Source organism: Trachemys scripta, chromosome 2, assembly GCF_013100865.1.
Source record: "Trachemys scripta elegans isolate TJP31775 chromosome 2, CAS_Tse_1.0, whole genome shotgun sequence".
Taxonomy (NCBI): Eukaryota; Metazoa; Chordata; order Testudines; family Emydidae; genus Trachemys; species Trachemys scripta.
Window position 1 is genome coordinate 75,353,902 of NC_048299.1, and position 21,862 is coordinate 75,375,763.

General features: G+C 44.9%; 1 protein-coding gene across 1 annotated transcript in view; it reads left to right on the forward strand.

The window, feature by feature from the left end:
- The first annotated feature begins 1,728 nt into the window (after positions 1 to 1,728).
- Positions 1,729 to 21,862, forward strand: part of LOC117871709 (collagen alpha-6(VI) chain-like) — a 161,454-nt gene continuing 141,320 nt past the window's right edge. Inside the window, exons 1-4 of the mRNA XM_034759485.1 lie at positions 1,729 to 1,834; positions 16,201 to 16,296; positions 18,149 to 18,751; positions 19,341 to 19,946. Of these exons, the coding sequence (XP_034615376.1) occupies positions 16,230 to 16,296; positions 18,149 to 18,751; positions 19,341 to 19,946 (1,276 nt within the window). The 5' untranslated portion in view covers positions 1,729 to 1,834; positions 16,201 to 16,229. The remainder of the gene's footprint in view (positions 1,835 to 16,200; positions 16,297 to 18,148; positions 18,752 to 19,340; positions 19,947 to 21,862) is intronic.

A 21,862-nucleotide genomic window follows, 5' to 3' on the forward strand; every position in this document is an offset into this window, starting at 1 on the left:
GAATAAAGTATAAAATAGTATACAGGTACTCACCAATCCAGTAGTAGTACTGCACTGCAGAGTGGTTGGTTTCTTGAAGCACTTAGGTGTATACAGGTAAAGTTTTCTATACAGTAGGTTATCGTATGACACTACATATCACTATGGGCAGCGCATGGCGTACACCCACATCAGTAAAAATACACTTAACACTAAAACTCTACTGAACATAATTTAATCTTTCTTTGGTGATTCAGAAGGCACTTCAGGATCTTGCAGTGCCTCAGGATCATCATTATCAACATTAATTATCATTGTAGATGTAGAAGCTGTAGGAGGTTGGATTGAATCTGTAATGACCCTATGACACACCCTGGAAGCTGCTGTTTTGAATAAATCCCTGATATCAGCTTGCCTACTTGTCTTCTGCCTCTTTTGCATAAAAGCAGAGTGCAGAATGGGCAATTGCATAACCTCCTGGGCAGTGTACTAGTTACTAGACTGAAGATTTGTATTAGTAGATGTCAGAAATGCCGGTTAATAGAGCTTTCTGGTCAATAAAGTGCCAGTTAAGACAGCTTTTACTGTATATGGCTTCTAAGCATTTTTTTTAATGTGTATTGATTGAAATTTTCAGTTGCAGAAAATTAGGGGGGAGGGTCAGACAATTATTTAATGACAGTACATGTTGAAAAAAGTAAAAAGTTATAACAGTTAAAATGCAATTTTTCAACACCATACATCAAAATATACAAAGTAAATAACCTTAAATCAAACTCTACGTTCTCAAGTAGCATTTTTTCTTACTTTGCCTATCTTTGCATTTTGATTATTATCAGTGGAAATATTTTTTGTGGGTTTGTGTGTGTGCGTGCGATAAAATCAATGTTGAACAACAGTTACTGATTAAAAAAATCTCCTCTTTCCAAGCCTACTTATCAGCTTAGGGCACATTCACTTTCAAATAAACGTCTAGTTTTGGCTTTTGTTATCCACTGTTGTCAACTAGTGTGTCACACTCTTCATCATAGATCTCCTCCTCCTCCTCCTCCTAAATTCCAGCTTAGGTTTGGGGCACCAGAAGTATGTTGTAGCAGGGCAGTGTAGCTTACACTGCTGCTGCCATTAAGTGAACCTGTTTTGTGAATAAATGACTTCAGTCTCCCAGGGCTGCCAATTCCATACCTTTCAATAGCACTCAATTTAAAAATGCCATGTATGGGATGCAACTGTAAAGTATACTGCATTATCTATCTAGCTACCCACTTTTTATATGGCCATTTCCTCACTCTATATGTGGGAAACTTTCTCTTTAAAATTATTATTACTAGAATACACAATAGATCATGGCTATCAGTTTCCGACGAATTTCTTTGGTCCAGCAGGATATACTGTTGTTTGTATAAGTTACAAATAAAAGCTGGAAGAAAGCTGGAAAGTGCTTTCCAGCTAATTATCCCTTTGTGAGCAGTCCAAAAAATGAGTGAGTCAGTTGGGGCAGAAAATTCACTTGGTACATCATTAAGCCTGTGTTTCTGCATCTTTGCAGCATTACTCCCTAAAGAGGGATGAGGGTCACCTCATTATCCTGGCAGTAAAAAGAACTTGTGATAAGAAGCATGGGAAGGGATTAATACAGATAAATTAAGAAAACATCAGCACCCTTTCTAAGAGCTGCTGAGAAAAAAACCTGCTACTCAGCCCTCAGCTGCAGCATTTACAGGAATGACTGATGCTCAAAGTGAAAATCAGGTTAGTAAGAAACCCAGGAGAGTAATGAAGACCTGAGCTTCACCCTCAGAGCTGCTGCTGCTGTTGCTGGAAGTGAACACTGAAGACCAACCTTCTTCACTGTGTGAGGAGAGGGGAGGAGATTATTTCTGGTGGTTTGGAAGCTTTTGAAATATACATATTTTAATTGTCATCTTGGGAGAGCTTTTTTGGCAAACTACTGATAGCGATGCTTTTAAAAGGGGTTCAGTCTTTCCTGAGCCACTTTGGAGGGTCTAAAGTTTTGAGCTGATACACATCTTCCCTTTATGTGGTAAGTATCACAAGCTGTCTTCTGAGATACAAGGAAAGCTACAAAATTACATTTCACTCTGTGGCAAGTTTTGCATTTAAATATACTGTTAGTCTGAAATTTTCACTCTGAAGTTTTAGTTATATACAGCTTTTTCTCTAAAATCTCTTGAACTTTGATTTGTATATAGATCTATCAGTATAATCTTTTTCTCTCTCCCCTTATTTATATCATCATATATAGCCAATGTGTGTATATATATTTCAGTTTAACTTTTTAACTCTGAATTTCCTGAGTATGCAATGCTTGTTTTTAAGATAATTACAATGTTCTTGTAATGTTTTCGACTCTTAAATTACTGATATATTTGCGCAACCCTAGTGCCAGATAAATGTTTTACTTTTTTTTTGTCCACAACTATAGTAAAGGGGAAGGATGGTCCAGTGGCTGGGGCACTAGCGTAAGATGTAGGAGACCCTGCTTCAATTCCCTTTTCTGCCATTGACCTCCTGTGTGACCTTGGGCAAGTCACTTAGCCCCTCTGTGTCTTGACATCCCCATGTGTAAAACTGGAATGATAACACTTCCTCAGAGGAGTCTTGTGGGGATAAATACATTCAAGACGGTGACATGTTTTGAGGTTTACAGATAAAAAGGGCTGTATAAGAAATAGGCATTATTATTAACACTCCATAAGGCATCCACTTCTTTCTTCATCAGATACTCATAAGCCATATGTGCTTCTTTAAACATACTCACACTCTTAACACAAAAATCAGCCTCTGCGATGGTAAGGTGGAATGATGTTACATGTATACGGCTGTATGAAAGTCAGATGTGCCAGTTTCTTGATACAAAAGTGTATGAGGTTGAAACTAAGATTTTGTGGCAGAGCACAAGTTTGCTAAAATTGGGGTACAAATGGCTTTTCAGTATCTGCTAGAGCTGGAAGTGAAAGAGTTATTGATGATGTTGAAGGGTATGAGAAAGTGGCAATGAATGCCAGAGGCTTTTCCCGTCATATCTTATTTCAATGATTTTAAAATTTTGGGTGAGCCTGACATGTCCTGCTGCAATCTTAACTATGATGAAAGTTTCTGCTTGTGTTAATGTATTGTATATAAATCTATACATATACAAATACACACTGTACTTTTTGTATACTAAAAGATGCTGGTTTGCAAATGAAGGTATTCCATCCTTTTGAAAATCTAATATTCCCAAGATAATTTCATTCTTATTCTGACCTGGATATTACACAAAACTCCAGCATTTATTATTTTTTAATATTTTACTTCTACAAATCAATTTAACATACAGATTATGAAGAGTTCCCTGGATTTGTCTTATTTATAATCACATTTTTTTCTATTTATGTTTTGACTTGAAGATATTGAGGCATGGTAGTAATTTATATTTGAGAAATTATTGCACTAGAACAGCGGTGGGCAAGCTGTGGCCCGCACACAGCGCGTCAGGGTAATCTGCTGGTGGGCCATGAGACAGTTTGTTTACATCGACCATCCACAGGCACGGTTGCCTGCAGCTCCCAGTGGCCGCCGTTCACCATTCCCGGCCAGTGGGAAATGCGGGCAGCCGTGCCTGCGGACGGTCGATGTAAACAAACTATCTTGCAGCCCACCAGCAAATTACCCTGATGGGCCGTGTGTGGGCCATAGGTTGCCCACTACTGTACTACAAATATATGCATCTAAAGGAAGGATTTTTTAACATCCTCCAGTAAATGGATATATTAACCTGATGACTTTAAAGGCAGGGATTACTAGGTTCCTCAAAAATGCAATAAGACTTGATATTAAAAAGTGACAAGTGTGTTTTGCTTTTCAGGTCTTGCTAGGTCAGTGGTTCTCAACCTTTCCAGACTACCATATCCCTTTCAGGAGTCTGATTTGTTTTCCACGTTTCACCTCACTTTAAAACTACTTGCCTACAAAATCAGACATGAAAATACAAAAGGGTCTCAGCACACTTACTGAAATTGTAGTTTGTATTGACTTTGCTAGTGTTTATGTAGCCTGTTGTAAAACTAGGCAAATATCTAGATGAGTTGATGTACTTCCTGGAAGACCTCTGTGTATTCCCAGGGGTTGAAAACCACTGCTCTAGGTGATCCTAAAATTGCTGTGTTTACAAAGAGCTAGACTTTGTCCAGGACTGCATAACCACTCAGGGGAACACGATCTCCCTTATGCCTCTGTCTGGATCTGGGCATGGAAGGGGAAAGTGATAATGTGGTTGGTTTGCTCTCCCAGAGTTAGATGTGTGTAGAGAGCAGAAAGAAATACAGGCACGTTGGTGTGCCAGGCCAGGAGTATAATTTACCGGTGATTGTAGCTGAGTGGTAAAAAGCAGAATCCCCAATAGTATTGTTCAAGCATTTTGAAATAGTATTGAACATTTGCTATAACATTACATTGCCATCATCATTCAGTATAAAATGTAGTATTAGAAATTAACGATCAGCCCCCTTTCCTCCATTGCATTATCCCCCCTTCCCACTACCTGCCAGAAGCTCCCCTTGGGTGAATTGCAAAGAATGGGCTCCACAGGGGCTCACAGGGAGGGAGGTCCCATTCAGGAGAAGGAGGGACCCATATTAGTGGTGTCGTTGCATACTTCTAGAGAAAATGCAGAAGTTTCCCAGAGGGGCAATTTCCTTCCATCACTTTCCTTGCCTCATCCACCTGGAGGCTTTTACTGCTCCAACTCCCCTTCCTGGAAACTTTTTCTACCCCTACCCTTCCATTGTCTTCCTGTTGAAAAAGTCTGCCATTACATCTGCCCCCCAAATCTAGGTCACCAAAGGCAGGCCCCAGGCAAGGTGCACTATGTGAGACTGCATTGTTTGCACATTCCTAGGAGGAGCAGTTCTGCTCTCCTCCTGTGCAACTGCTTTCTCAGTAGGTATCTATGATTATAGTAACAGTTTCTTGAAACAGCATTTACTTCCACTTCCTGCTTGAACCCCTGTGGTGAATGGTTTGTTGGTTAGTTGGCATGTTTATGTTTTGTTTCTTGTAGAGATGTGCATGCGTGGCCAATGGCAGCCTGGTTCCTGCAGAAGGAACGTTGCCACGGGGTGGAGGGTGGCCAGAGAAGCAGGACCAAGAAGCCACCCCTCTGTGGGATGGGAAGCTTACTTTTTCCTGTAGTTCAGGAGACTCTATGGGGCTGAGAGGCAGCACCCTTCCCTTCTTGATGGCTCTCCCGATCCCTCCAAGTGAGGGGACAATTCAAAGGTTGCCCTGAGTTGAAGTTGAAATTTATTGGCCCCCCTCTCTCCCTTCACATGAGCATTTCTGGGGAATGTACACTTGGCTCTTTGAGTGTAGATTTCCTGATGTGATAGATATAAGTAAAACCCTTGACCTTACGGCTTTATCAATCTGTTGGTTGGCTCTCCCGTTTACCTGTGAATTTTATTTAATTTCTCCTGCTTCTCCTTGTGGAAACCATCAACAACCAGCAGAGTTATGTTGTGGGGAGCAGAATTTAGCACTCTGTAATGGAGATTGCTGCAGCAGATTGGCTACTCCCATTATGGGGTAGAATATCTCTTTTGCCTGATGTGACCTTAAATTAAAATATTTTCAACAGCAGAATCCATAATTGTGCCATGTGGAATGTGCCCTACTTAAGCCGTTCACAGACTCCTTTTTTTTTTTTTTTTAAGGAGCTCCATTAACTGTTTTATGAAGCATTTGCAGTACTATTTTTATACTGCAACAATGTTAAATCATAACAGTCCCAGAACCACAAAGCAGAAGTGATGGGAATGTATCCACCTATGATGCTATATTCCTGAATTCGGTACAATATTTTTTAACAGGAAAAGGCAGCGCATGGAGTTGGGGGAAACATTTCATAGATTGTTTTTCTTGGAGTTTTCCTGTAAAAAATATGAAACAGGCTTTGGCTAGTCACTTCCATTTTCAAAGAAATCTGAGTAATGTTTGGCAACAAAATTTTAATTAAACAAGCCTTCACATCTGTCATAGTATCACACTTTGAAATTCATGATCAGTTTACTCTACAGCAAGATGTTTTGCATAGTTTCAAAATATCACATATATATAGATATAGATATAAAAAAAATCTGGATCATGGACCTATTTTCCCACATTTTGAAACTATGCATAACATCTTGCAGTAGAGTAAACTGATCAAAAATATTTAAAGAAATGGTATTCTATTATTAACAGTGCGATTAATTGCACGATTAATTGCGATACATTTTTTTAATCACCGTCAGGAGCAAGTTCAGGTAAATAGAATTTAATTAGGGCTGTCAAGTGATTAAAAAATTAATCATGATTAATCATGCAATTAATTGCACTGTTAAACAATAATAGAATACCATTTCTTTAAATATTTTTGGATGTTTTCTACATTTTCAAATATATTTATTTCAGTTACAATACAGAATACAAAGTGTACAGCACTCACTTTGTATTTATTTTTGATTACAAGTATTTGCACTGTAAAAAATCCCAAAAGAAATAGTATTTTTCAATTCACCTAATACAAGTCCTGTAGTGCAATCTCTTTATCATGAAAGTTGAACTTAAAAATGTTGAATTATGTAAAAAAACCTGCATTCAAAAATAAAACGTAAAATTTTAGAGCCTGCAAGTCTATTCAGTCCTACTTCTTGTTCAGCCAATCGCTCAGACAAACAAGTTTGTTTACATTTGCAGGAGATAATGCTCCCCGATTCTTGTTTACAATGTAACCTGAAATTTCAAACAGGTGTTCCCATGGTATTGTTGTAGCCAGCATCGCAAGATATTTATGTGCCAGATGTACTAAAGATTCATATGTCCCTTCATGTATCAACCAACATTCCAGGGGACATGCAGCCATGCTGATGATGGGTTCTGCTCGATAACGATCCAACGATTGTCTGAGTCAGATGCCACCAGCAGAAGGTTGATTTTCTTTTTTGGTGGTTTGGGTTCTATAATTTCTGCATCGGAGTGTTGTTCTTTTAAGACTTCTGAAAGCATTCTCCACACCTCGTCCCTCTCAGATTTTGGAAGGCACTTCAGATTCTTAAACCTTGGGTCAAGTGCTGTAGCCATCTTTAGAAATCTCACATTGGTACTTTCTTTGCATTTTGTCAAATCTGCAGTGAAAGTGTTCTTAAAACAAACAACATGTGCTGCGTCATCATCCGAGACTGCTATAACATGAAATATATGGCAGAATGGAGGCAAAATAGAGCAGGGGACATACAATTATACCCCAAGGAGTTCAGTCACAAATTTTAATTAACACATTTTTTTTAAACTAGCGTCATCAGCATGGAAGCATGGTGCAATGGTGGCTGAAGCATGACGGGCTATATGAATGTTTGGCATATCTGGCATGTAAACACCCTGCAGTGCCGGCTAGAAAAGTGCCATGCAAATGCCTGTTCTCACTTTCTGGTGACGTAAATAAGAAGTGGGCAGCATTATCTCCTGTAAATGTAAACAAACTTGTTTCTCTTAGTGATTGGCTGAACAAGAAGTAGGACTGAGTGAACTTGTAGGCTCTGAAGTTTTTACATTGTTTTCTTTTTGAGTGCAGTTATGTTACAAAAAAAAAATCTACATTTGCAAGTTGCACTTTCACAGCAAAGAGATTGCACTACAGCTGGGGTGGCCAACCTGAGCCTGAGAAGGAGCCACAGTACATTGCCAAAGAGCCACAGTAATACATCAGCAGCACCCCCATCAGATCCCCTCCCCCGCTCTCCCAGTGCCTCCCACCCACTGGCAGCCAGGCCGATCAGCGCCTCCCAGGGCCGGTGCAAGGCCACCTTGCACCCCCCGCCCAAGCTAACCCTGCCACCCGCGCCTCCCCACCAGAAGAGGCCCCCCCCCCCCCGGCAGCTCCCCCGCCCCCCCCCCTGGGAAGCCCGCTGCCCCCCAGCCCGGGGACCCCCCCCCCCCCCCCGCAGCAGCTATCCCTCTCTGCAGCTAACCCCGTTCGGGGAGCCCCCATCCACGGCAGCTAACCCCACCCACTGCCCTCCCTGCCCCTCCCTTCTGCAGCAGCTAACCCCGCCCGGGGATAACCCNCACCTTGCACCCCCCGCCCAAGCTAACCCTGCCCCCCGCGCCTCCCCACCAGAAGAGACCCCCCTCCCCCCGGCAGCTAACCCTGCCCGCCACCTGGGAAGCCCGCTGCCCCCCAGCCCGGGGAACCCCTCCCCCCCCCCGCAGCAGCTATCCCTCTCTGCAGCTAACCCCGTTCGGGGAGCCCCCATCCACGGCAGCTAACCCCACCCACTGCCCTCCCTGCCCCTCCCTTCTGCAGCAGCTAACCCCGCCCGGGGATAACCCTCCCCCCCCACGGAAGCTAACCCCCCCCGGGAGCCCGCTCCAGCACACCTCCGCTCTGTCTCCTCCGCTGAACACGCTGGCCCCGCTCTAATTCTCCTCCCCTCCCAGGCTTGCGGCGCAGATTGGAGGAGAATTAGAGCGGGGCCTGTGTGCTCAGCGGAGGAGGCAGAGTGGAGGTGATCTGGGGAGGAGAGCAGTTCCCCTATGTGCCCCCAGGGCCGGTGCAACCATTTAGGCAACCTAGGCGGTCGCCTAGGTGCTAGGATTTGGGGAGGTGCCATTTTCTTTGGCAGCAACCACGGCGGCCGGATCTTCGGCTGCCCCAGTAGCCACCGGCATTTAGGCGGAGGGAGCTGGGGCAGTGGAGCGTGGGGAGGGCTGCCTGCAGCAAGGGGGGGGGTGCGGTATGCAGGGGAACTCCCCACACCAACTCACCCCTGCCCCACCTCCTCCCCGAGCACGCCGTGGCTGCTTCACTTCTCCCGCCTCCCAGGCTAGTGGTGCTGACAGGGCAGAGGTGAGCTGGGGGGGGGGGTGCCTCAGGGCGGGGGGGTAGGAAGCTGCCGCAGGGGGGGCGCCTCAGGGCAGGGGGGGGGAGCTGCCGTGGAGGGGGCGCCTCAGGGTGGGGGCTCGGGGACGGGGCGCAAGGTGGAAGTTTCACTTAGGGCGCGAAACATCCTTCCACCGGCCCCGTGTGCCCTCCCCGTTACTGTGGGCGGCCCTCCCCGCGCCCCCCTGCCCCAGCTCACCTCCACTCCACCTCCTCGCCTGAGCGGGCTTTTAGGCACCCTCAACCACTAGGCGCCCTAGGCGGCCGCCTAGTTCGCCTAGTGGTTGCACCAGCCCTGGCACCTCCCCCTCCCGATCAGCTGGAGACTCTGGAGGTGGGGTGGGAGAGGAGCGAGGGCATGGCAGGCTCAGGGGAGGGGGCGGGAAGGGGTGGAGTGGGGGCAGGGCCTGTGGCAGAGCCAGGGGTTGAGCAGTGAGCAGCCCCCCGGCACATTGGAAAGTTGGCACATGTAGCTCCAGCCCCGGAGTCAGTGCCTATACAAGGAGCCGCATATTAACTTCTGAAGAGTCACAGGTTGGCCACCCCTACACTACAGTATTTGTATTAGGTGAATACTGTTTCTTTTGTTTATCGTTTTTACAGTGCAAATATTTATAATAAAAAATAATCTACACTTTGATTTCAATTACAACACAGAATACAATATATATGAAAATGTAGAAAAACATCCAAAATATTTAATAAATTTCAATTGATATTCTATTGCTTAACAGTGCGATTAAAATTGCGATGAATCTTTTTAATCACAATTAATATTTTTGAGTTGATCGCGTGAGTTAACTGCGATTAATCGACAGCCCTAAATTTAATACAATGAAACTGACGCTGGATTGTAAAATGTCTCACAAATCGCAAGATTGAAAAAAGTTATATCTAGCTTGGCCTCCTATCCTAAAGCCTTTTCTTCTTATAAATGCAATCGGACAGTATTTGCATGTGCTGTGAAAATTTATATTGTCTGTCAAGCAATAGATTCTGTTTGCTTTCCAAAAGATTAGTATTCCATTTGCTATGTTTTTCTACAGCCAAACATAGTTTTCAAGCCACTGAGAGTGTGTAATTGGACTACATTTTTTCAGGTGTTAATTGCGACAGTTCTGATTATTTAAAGAAAGATAATAAAGTCAGAAAACAAAGCATGGACTCTAAACTATGCTGGATACTGTCGTTTTGATTGATCTTCATAGAAATTGGCTTTGTCACACAGGGCTGGTCCCCACTTAGTCCGGACTTCGGACTAAGGTACGCAAATTCAGCTACGTTAATAATGTAGCTGAATTCAAAGTACCTTAGTCCGGACTTACCGCGGTCCAGACGCGGCCGGAAGTCTCCCCCCGTCGACGCCGCGTACTCCTCTCGGCGAGCTGGAGTACCGGCGCCGACTGTGAGCACTTCCGGGATCGATCCGGGATCGATTTATCGCGTCTTAACCAGACGCGATAAATCAATCCCAGAACATCGATGGCGTGCCGCCGGACCAGCCGGTAAGTGAGGACTAGGCCACAGTTTCCAAAGATTCCAAGCCTGAATTCATCTCTAGGATACTGATGCAGAGCCCGGCAATGGGACTAAGAAGGGTGGCAATGTGATTCCTCTTCCCTGGGGCTTCAAAGAGCTGATTAGTCCCCCAATACAGTTTAGGGAAGCCCTTAGCATTGGCTTAACTTGAACCCAGATGACCATGGTCTGTATGGGTCTTCTGGCAGCTAGGAAATAGCTGTCAATAAGACTCTGTCTGCCACACATCCACCCAACCCCAAAATGCCCTGGTACACTCCCTATGCTGGGGACTAACGTAACAGGGATGGGGGCATGCAGAGCTTGCTGAACCAACTCTCCAACTGTCAGAGAAGCTCCGTGAACACAGCATATTCTTTGAGGGTCATTACAGACGTTTTGCTTAGAGGTGTGGCCACAGGAGCAACTGTTCATTCTGTCATTGCCTCAGCCTGTTGGCCATTTGGCAGGGCTCCTTCTGCTTGTACTGCCCTGCTCCTCATCTTGAGGCTGCCTGCTGGGTCCCATTCTCCAATGGGCAGGAAGGACGAGGATTTGTGTTAGGGCTGTTAAGTGTGCGGCAGTTGCAGGTATAGATCAGAGTGGAGTTTTTTGGGTGTGCATACACCCATAATGCAACTTCCCTTTACAGATCACTTTATTCTATGGACTCAGTTCTGATTTTTGTTGCGAATTATACCTGTAGGTCACGCGCAGTTCGAGTCTAGGCTGAGGCACATGAACAAAGTCCACAAATGCAGAGTATTACAGAGATAGCAAGTTTATTACACTCGAGCGTGGTGCCCCCGCTGCTAATCAGGAGGGGGACCCAGACAGTCGGTTACACAAAGATTATATACCTTTTAGCAGTGCATGCTACCCTCGTGCATCGTAACTTTTGGCCAATGAATAAGCCGTTTACTTGTCTCTCACCTATCCTAACTAAGCATCTCCCTCATGCTAGCTAGCGTTACAAGCCCCCGAGCTCATGCACAAGCCCCCTCTCCTCCTCCTCCAGGCCATATTGTCTGAATTAGCTGGCATGCCTTCCTTTTACTGTTTCCAGATGTTCCTTTCTCCCCTTCCCCATTTTCCAGTACATGATGTGCTCGCTTCTAGCTAAGGGTGGGCCCAAACCAAAATGGAGTCACTCATACTAACTTTCCCCAACTTTTTAAAGATGCAGGTCACACATCACTGACAGTAGGGCCAGCCTTATGTGGCTTGTCCCACTCCCTCCACTATCCTCCACTGGAGTGGAGGAATTTAAAGGGTGCAGACTGATGTTCGATTCCAGTGCTTGTGGAAAGGAGGTGGGGGATGCAGATCGTCCAGGCAAGGAATCTGCACCAACTGCATTTCCCAGCACCCCAGGAGCTCCCTGCATCACAAGGCAAAGAGCTTTTCTGCTAGGGATGTTGGTTCCAAAACAAAGCAGATTCACTGGGTAATATTCCCTGTGAGAGTGGCTGCAACTGGTGTACAGGTGATGTAGCTTTTAGTCTGCGGTAGTTGCTGCAAAGTGGTTCATAACCAATCTATGATCTGGGCAGAGGATTCCGTCTCCCATATGCTTCCTCTAGAGGGTAGTCCACTTACTCCCAACTGTGTAGTGGGTCCAGGATTTGGACATATGTGCAGATTGTCATAGTAAGTATAGCCACAGCCCTCACAAAGCAGACATTGATTAATACAGGAATAAGCTACAAACAAAACAAGCTGGCTTCCATCTGTTGTGGGACCAACTTGCAGGGACTTTCAGTACAGCACAGAGACATCTAGTGGCCAAATAACATACCTACAAGTAAATATCATGACAGAAGTTAGTACTTCCATAGACAAATCACTCAGCAGCAAGTTGTTACGGACTCACAGGACTCATACTCTCTCTCGGCTCTGAACAGTCCCTGGGAGAAACCCCCTTCAGTGTGACAGTCCTTTTCAGGAGTCCACTGTTTCTCGGGGGTTAAGCTGTAGGCTCCACCGCCTCCTGGGACCACACCTCTCTGAGCCTTCAGCACACCTGTCTCTCGCCATGGGCCCCCTCAGGGAGTCCATTCTCTCTGGATCCCCGGGGCCTCCACATCCAGATTGAATAATGCAACCCTGATCTCTAGACTGCAGTGATTCTCAGCCAGCGTAAAACAGAAGGGTTTATTGAGCATCTGTAAAAAGCATAAGAGGCTCTCAGGACTCTCGGGCCTAACATCCCTCAGCAAAGTATGTCTAGGTCTCATGTCACAATGGCATGCAGAGAGCCATTTCATTGTACAGCTACCACTCTAAATCTTTATTCTCGTTTAGCTGTTTTTTATTTGTTTAAATATTATGTTTTAATAACTATACGCAAGGGGCACATAAAAACACCCGTAAAACATGAACTCTTAGGAGCTTCTTTATATTAAACCTGAAATGCAGAGAAATATGTAGTTGGAAGGGACAGTTGTAGCATTTTAAGCTGCCTTTCATCATTGCAGAGAGCCTGATGTGCAATAATAGTCATTATTATTTGTAGTGATCTTTAGTATTACAGTGGTATTCAATTACATTATAAGGCAATGTCCAAATCTTGGCAGGCCAACAGGTTCTCTCTAGGGCCAAAGGGCTCTTCAGGGTTTGCTCTCTAGTAAAAGCACAGCAATTACTGATTCCATATGAGGAGAGATTAATAAGATTGGGGCTTTTCAGCTTGGAAAAGAGATGGCTCAGGGGAGATATGATTGAGGTTTATAAAATCATGACTGGTGTAGAGAAAGTAGATAAGGAGGTGTTGTTTACTACTCATAACAGAAGAACTAGGGGTCACCAAATAAAGTTAGTAGGCAGCAGGTTTAAAACAAATAAAAGGAAGTATTTCTTCACACAATGCACAGTCAACCTGTGGAACTCCTTGCCAGAGGATGTTGTGAAGGCCAAGACCATAACAGGGTTCAAAAAAGAACTAGATAAATTCATGGAGGATAGGTCCAGCAATGGCTATTGCCCAGGATGGGCAGGAATGGTGTCCCTAGGCTCTGTTTGCCAGAAGCTGGGAATGAGCAAGAGGGGATGGATCACTTGATGGTTACCTGTTCTGTTCATTCCCTCTGGGGCACCTGACACTGGCCACTGTCGGAAGATAGGATACTGGGCTAGATGGACCTTTGGTCTGACCCAGTGGGGCCATTCTTATTTTCTTATGCTTTATGTTGCACAGGCACCTGATTAAGCGCCTGATTGAAAGTGTACCCCTTTAAACTGAAATGTATCAACACAGCATAGCTCCAGAATAGCTCCATGTAAATGAAAAAGATTCTAAATGAAATACAGGTGAAGTCCATTTATCCAAATGACTTGGGGGATATCTGATACCTTTGGGCATTGGGATTAAGGGAAATGCTATTTTTAGCTATAGTTTCACAGTGAAATTTCATTCAGTCACTGACCAGGATGACAGACTGCGTTTGGAGTCGAAGTTCTGTACACAGCTGAAGTGGAAATGTTTGATACTCACTCAAATAACCAAAAATCCTGATGATCTGAATCAGCGGTGTGTCCCCATGCTCATTCGGGTCATCAGGATTTTCAGTTCCCTGGAGCTGGGGAGGGAAAGGGGCCAAAGCCATGAATGAGGGTCTTCTGTTTGGCCCATTGGACACCAGCTGTTCCTTCCTGCTCTCCCACTGGTGGCTCTGCAAAGGCAGCTCCACAAACTAGCTCAAGCGTGCCCCAGGCTTCCAGCAGCTCTGGCCCTTGCATTGCCCTGTCAGGCGGTCCCTTTCATCCCAGGCTGCAGAGTGTCCTCCAAACCAGCAGGTGCTGGGCCCGGGCAGGGCACTCATAGGCAGATCAGCATGGGGACGCTGCAGCTGGACTGGGCAGCGGCTGGAACTGCTGGGAGCCCGCTGCCCAGGGCAGAGCTGGAGCCAGGTAGTGGGAGCGTCCTTACAGTAGAGCTCCCAGCAGGGAGCAGGATGGAACAGCTGATGCCCAGTGGGCCAATGGGAAGGCCCTCATAGGCCAGATCTAGGCCTCAGGCAGGCCACCGATTGAAGAACACAGCAGTATTTCCTAATGACCCTCATCAAGGGTTAGGGCCCCATTGTACTAGGCACTGTCCCTACCCCAGAGAGGTTGCAATCTAGCAGTTAGAAAGTATGGGACAGGCGAATGGGAGGGACAGTGAGAGAAGAAAAAACTAACAGTAGAGCCAAGCCCAATGGGAGCTGCAGAGTCAGCGCGCGAGGTGGGGGCAGCACGCGGAGCTTCCCTGATCACCCCTGCGCCAAGCGGCCGCGGGGACATGCCAGCCACTTCCAGGAGCTGCGCAGAGCCAGGTCAGGCAGGGAGCCTGCCTTAGTCCTGCTGCACTGCCGACTGGACTATTATGCCGACCAGAGCTGCCAGGGTCCCCTTTCAGCCAGGTGTTCCAGTCAAAAACCAGATGCCTGGCAACCCTAAGCCAGGCACATTTGCATAACTCAGCGTGGTCTCAGTAACAGCTGGCTGCCGGCCTAATCAGTCCCAGATGGCAATGGTTTGTAGGCTTGTAACTTTTAAAAATAGGTTTCAAGGAGGAATCTCAGTGAGAATAAGGTGATGGCTTGTGAATGTTGTCAGAAGGTTCTTCCCCAGCACATGGGGTATCATGGGAAAAAGCAGGAAGGCGCTTCTCTGACAAGCAGATAAATGGATGCTCAAGGGTATCACTGGCAGAGCGAAGGTGAGGGTCAGGGCCATAATAAGAAACTAGATTTGAAAGGTAAGGGGCCACTGATTCAGTGGAGAAGGGGAATCCAGTGGAGGGGTACAAAGGGGAAATGATGTCATCAAAATCACCTTGAAAACATTTTAAATAGCTATGAAGTCGGAAGGTTGGAGGCATCAGTGCCACACAGGTGAGATTACAATAATTAATGTCTGCTTTTATGGTGTAGTGGGGCAGTCACCCTGCTCTGATTCAGAAAGGGTTAAATGCAAGCCCTTGGAGAGGACTGGGACTGGGAGCCAATCAGGAAAAGGCTGGGAGGCAGCCAATCAGGGCCACCCTGAGCCCTATAAAAGGGCTACAGCCTTGGAGAGAGATGGATTTGGTAGCTGGATAGCGAAAAGGGTACCTTGGACAGCACAGTGCTGAGGAAGGGCAGGAAGAAGAGCTGGGGGAGCTCCAGCCTGGCAAACCCCCAGGCAGAGGCCTTGCTGTCAGGGCCGGAGGAGGTATTAGGGCTGTGGGGAGGCAGCCAGGGAAGGAAGAGACAACAGGTCCAACCCCCTGGCTGATGACAAGTGGCCACTCAGACTGCAGTTTGCCCCTGAGGGAAAGGGCTAGATGAAGACTGGCAGTGGGTCATTGAGGCGAGGTGGGCTTAGGGGATTGGGGTTCCCCGGGGAGGGAAGGACCCCGAGTGTATGGGCACTGCTGAGGGGCAGTACCCAGGAGAATGGACACTACAGGCTGGGAGGGACGCAGCGCCTGAATTACAGTGATGGAGATTGATAATGATAAGACAAAAAGCGACAGCAGGAGGTGCTCTGATGCTGGGATGAGCTAATTCCTGAGGTAACCAGCAGGAGGCACCGCTGGTGAGTGTATGCTATATTACACCTGGATAAAGAAGAAGACAATGTATCCTTTACGTTTTCCTGTTATCTATAGCACTTTAGGTTCTTATAACAGCATATTGGGATTGGACTACATCTTTCCCAACCCTATAAGTTTCCTTATCCTAGTGCATTATGCAGTCATGTTCCAGGGTCCTTGTGATACTTGATATATGGGATTTTTATTTTATTTTTTCCAGAATTAAAGCTTGGAACGTTCGTTCATAATATGAAGATGCTGATGACTTTGTTCCTCTTCCTTATTGGGAGTCAAACTTCAGTAACTCAGACACCTGGTATTTCAGTATCCTTTGTATTCTGTTGTATGATGTGATTTTTTTTTTTCTTTTAAATACAATATTTAGTCTCCAGTTTTCCCAATAAAAATTGAGGTGAAGCCTGAGACTCTTGAGTCAGGATCTCTATACCTTATGAGACTTTGTATAATAGACTGAAACTGTTTGAATAATGGAGATGGACATTAGATTTACATATTAGGTTGATCAGTGTTATCGTAAACCTTGACAGACTTATATAGATTAGGGCCAAATTCAGAGGTGAAAATGCAGATAGCATATAAATGAAGCCCACACATGGAATTTAGTTATTTTCAGGTGGCTACCTGGGATTTAATTACTTAGCGTGTGCAAAAGGAAGATCCATCCTGCTCCCTGCTCACATGGGTTCTGTTGGGGTCACTGGGATTCTATATGTAAATTCTGCAGAACTGGGTCCTTAGTATAAATCCCAGGCACAGCGAGAGCTAAATTGTGGCATTGACTGTGGTATAAGTTAGGGCAGAATTTGGCCGTGGAGGGGGCCAGATCAGTGTGACTGATAGGGTAGGTGTGTTGCACAATTTAGAGAAGTTGTCAATAGGAAAGTTGCTCAGGAGGAAAGTGAGGCCCAAAGCTGCAAGTTCCTCTGAGAAAAACTGAGGGCTTTCAACTCCTATTGACTTCAGTGGAGGTTAAGGATGATTAGCAACTTGCTGGAGGCAACCAGCACTTGTGACAGGCAGGTAACTAAGCACAGGGGAATCAAGGCAGAAAGAAAAAGCAACTTGTGCCACTTTGTGGCATACAACACAATGAGACTCTGAAGAGGGTTGCACACTTAGTCCACAGTTGCCATAGGATTCCATATGGGAGAGAATATTCATTCTCAGGAACGTGACAAATGTCCTCTACTGTGGTGTAGGTGTAAATTAAAGTAGGAGGAAGGGTGCTTTATTTTAACCCTTCTGTTAGTCACTTAAGGCTGTCTGGATAACTGACATACCCTTGAGATCTACTGTGTTAAGGTAAAATATGACTGTGCCAGTGAAGAGTACAGGGATGAGAGGAGAAGGTGACATTTCCCCCCATCCAAACTGGAGTAAGCATGTAAAACTGCAGCTCCTCTTCTCTCACCCCAATACCTTGACTCCTCCATAAGAGGTAGTCATAAGCAGTTGTCTCAGCTCTTCTTAGCTAGTAGCACTGGGAGTTGGGGCCAAAGGATAAGGATCTGCCTAAATGTGGATTTTGGGCTCCATCCCAGCCCTCTGCAGTAGAGTTAGTATGGAGATTCTTTTTGCAGTGCACAATTCCTTGTAATTCCTGAGCCTAAATGGTTCAGGGGACTTTGCATGGATCCTCCACACTAAGGGTGAACTACACTGTGCCATGTGCTGAACTGAATGTTAGCAAAAATAAACCAGAGTGCATTGTGCCTGTAGTCACCACCCCATAGTCACAAACATGTGAAAGAAGTTAGCACTTAGAGATATTTCTCTAACTGGAAACACTAGATAATGTGTGTCCTATTCAGTAGAAATTAAAAAATATATATTTAAACCTCAAAAAGGAAGCAGGCATCCAATCCTGAGAAGCACTGAATAGCTACATTTCCTGGGAAGTCCTAGGGACCAAACAGATGCTGAACACATGTAACTTCCTATCTTTGTAATCTTTCATGATAATAAAATAAGCTTAAAATATAAGAGAGAATTCTTGGGCTTAGAAGGATATTTTTCAGCTTTTGGACATTTTATTTCTGGATATCTCTGGATAAATTCTTCTGTAAAGCATTGCTTGTATCATCAGAGTATTGTGGAGATAAAGGGTAAGAAATATGTAATAACATTTAACTTTCTGATTTTTGCAGCCCCTACATCTGCAGATATTGTCCTTTTGGTTGACAGCTCTAATAGCCTGGGAAACAAGGCATTCCCCTCTATGAAGTCTTTTATTAGCAAAATGATCGGTCATTTAACAGCAACTCCTAACCAATACCGTATCGCGCTTGCCCAGTACAGTGATGATTTGCATGTTGAATTTCTGCTGGACACCTATAAAGCAAAGAACCCAATGCTGAATTATGTAAAAAAAAATGTTGTATTCAAGGGTGGTTCAGTAAAAACTGGCAATGCCCTTCGAGAAGTTCACAAGACCTTTTTCAAAGGACCAGCTAGTGGAAGAGACAAAGAACGAATTCTGGTAGTCTTGACTTCAGGGGCATCAGAGGATGCTGTAGTAGAGCCTGCCAAGATCTTGAAAAGTGATGGGGTAAAAATCATAGCCATGGGGATTCAGGATGTTTCTCCTGAAGAATTGCAGTCAATGGCTACACCTCAATTTTCTTATAAGTTTCGCACAGTGAGGGATCTCAGTATGTCTTCTCAAAACCTGACCAAGATCATCGAGGATGTTATTCAAACAGATATTAATGGCATAATACCAACAGATATAACAGTTCCTGAGAGAGAAGGTAAGGAATTCAAGGCTATGAAAAAATTGTGATCATATTGGTTGGAAGAAGTAATTCAGTGTTAGAAAGAAAGACACCTTGAACATTTTGGGCTAAATTTTCAAAATATTAAATGACATGCATATTTTAAAACAATGAAGAGAACAGACATGTCCGTGACCAGGTACTTGTGTATACAGAGAGGCATGTAATCCTGACATTTTGAAAACCAGTGCCTATCTGATCATGACTTTATGCATGACTAACTCCGGACTCCACAAAAGTGAATGGAGAGTGGGTGGAGTGAAGCTGTAACTATTCTTGCAGATTTGGTAATTTTCAAGAGAAAATAGCTCTTGTTGTTGGTTTATGCCCTGAACAACTAATTAATGGGCATTTTCCTTTGGGCTTCCTCCGACGTGGCTGGTATTGACCACTGCTGGAGACAGGATGCTGGAGTTAGGTGGGCTGCTAATTTGATTCAGTATGGCAATTTCTGTGTTTCTAGATAAATCTGAATGAGGGAAACTATTTTAGAAGAGTGTTCCATGGATTGGCCAAGAAATAGACAATTAATATTGTGTTCTTTTCCTCTCTCTTCCCACTGCAGTTTGTAAGAGTGATTCCGTTGCTGATATTGTGTTCATAGTAGATGAGGGTGTTTCAAAACCAAAAGCTGAAGATATTAAAAAGTTCCTGCAAGATACAGTTTCCTTTCTTGATGTGAGGAAGAATTGTACAAAGATTGGCCTAGTGACATACAGCAGTGAGTCACATGTTTTATCTTTATTGAGCGAAGAAACAAACAAAACTACTATTCTGCAGAAAATACAGGACTTTTCTCCAAGGGAAGGGAAGGCCAACACCGGTGCTGCCATTAAGGTTACAAGGCAAAGAGTCTTCTCTGGAAGCAGAAAGGCCCAAGGGATAGAGCAAATAGCCATTCTGATCACGCACAGACCCTCTGAAGACAACGTAAGTGAGGCAGCTCATGATCTTCGGAGAACTGGCGTGACTGTATTCACCATAGGCATTGAAAATGCTGATTACACCCAGTTAACCCAGATAGCATCATATCCTCGACAGCAATATGTTACTAAGCTGACGGCATTTTCTGACCTGCCAAAAAAAGCCAGAACTTTACAAAAGAAACTCTTGAATCAAATTCAGGACAAGCTGTATGTCCAGTCTGAAAGAAAAGAACTACTTAAAGCAGGTAAACCTTTCCCAGTAATCATATTTCTATCTTTTCTCTAGGTGGAAGATTTTTAAGTAGAGATGGTCCTGAACCAAAACCTGGATCCAACCCCCCATGAACTTTTGATCTAGTTCCAAACTTTAGCCTTTGAGGAAGTGCCGTTCCGAAGCTGAATCTGGATCCAAACTGTAGCTCGGACCCATCGTTTTAACATATTGACTGGTTCATATTATTTTATTGAATTCATGCAAAGATCCTGCATCACGGTCTCCTAGTGGAGCAATTGATGTCTTTATGGAGTCCTCTTGGTGTCAGTGGGACTCTGCATAGGTGTAAAGGAGGGTCCATGATAACAGAGCCCCATATAGGATTGGTGCCTAAGTTATTTTCATTGGGTTAGCAAGGCAGCCTTTTTTTTCTTTTTCTTCTCTTCCCCCCACTCCCCTTAGTCCAAGCCAGCACAGCCTGGACAAGCAAGTTTTTACAGCTCCAACCCCACAGAGTTTTGTCATCATACTGGTTGAAAAGCAGAGGCTGTGTACCTGGGGGTTCCCTTCATCCCCTCCCCACCCATGAAGAAAACTACAGACGCCCCTGAATGGGGTTAGAGAGCTCACCTGGATAAACATGTGGCTCCAGGCTCTTGTACCCAGGAAGAATCCAAGCTAAACATCAACCTCCTGACACTGTGGGCAGCGCCTGAGGCTTAAAAAAGATTCCTGCCGCTCATCTGTACCCTGCATTGTCAAGTCACATCTAACATGGCTACAGTACACTATATAAAAAAAAAAACAGGAATAGGGAGGTCCACCTTCCTTTGCACAGAAGCAGTCGGTCTCTGCAGTTGTTGGCCAGAAGAGTAGGTGAGCTTAGGGCCCTTACGGTGGACCCTCCTACACGGTCTTCAATAAGGATAAGGTTTCTTTGAGGTTACACCCCATATTCATTCCAAATGTTCCCTCTGAATATAATTTAAATCAGGTCATATACTGGGCTATCTTCCACCCAAAATACTATGCCACCAGAAAAGACAGGGAACACCATTCTCTGGATGTTATTGAGCCTGAGCATTCTACCTGCAGATGACAGAACCCTTCAGGGAATCTCCTAATCTATTTGTCTCCTTTGCTTCCCCTTTCACACATTTGAGATTTTCTAAATGGATTTGAAGTTGCATCAAGCTGTGAGCTGATGGTGAACCCTCCCACATAAGGTGTTCAGGTTACATCAGTGGCTTTGCTTCATGGAGTTCCCCTTCTGGAGATCTGTAGAGTGGCAACATGGAGCTGTATGCACATTTTTACTAGGCATTATGCCCTAGAATGAGTTTCTTCAGCAGATGTATCCTTTCAGATTGCAGGATCACGCTGCCAAACACCTCAGGGTTCCCTGCACCCTCCTCATTGACTACTGCTTGTGAGCCACCTTGCCTGGAACACACCAAGGGACCGTCATTTGAAGAAATTCTGGTTACTTACCTTACAGTAACTGGTGTTCTTCAAGATGTGTGGTCCCAATCTGTATTCCACTTCCCACCCTCCTTCCACTCTCCTTCTGATCCCTTCCTTGGGTTATTCATGGTAGAAAAGGAACAGGAGACGTGGTCAGTCCATGTGGTCCCTTATGTGCTGAATTGGAGCACAAGGAGGTGATGGGCACAGATGCAGACCAAGAGACACTGCTGTTGAAAAATCTTCTGGTCTTAGGCACATGGAGTGCATGTGCACCTTGAGTGGCATACAGATAGGGATCACATAACCTGAACTCCAGTTATCATAAGATAAATAACCAGCAATTCTCAGACATTGTTACTTTACATTGAGGTTACAGCCAATTTGCACCATGATAACCTCACTCTCCAGCAGATTTTCGGCCGCTGTGGAACTCCACCTGGGTTTGTGTCATTGTATAAATACTGGTTGACTCTGGGCCCT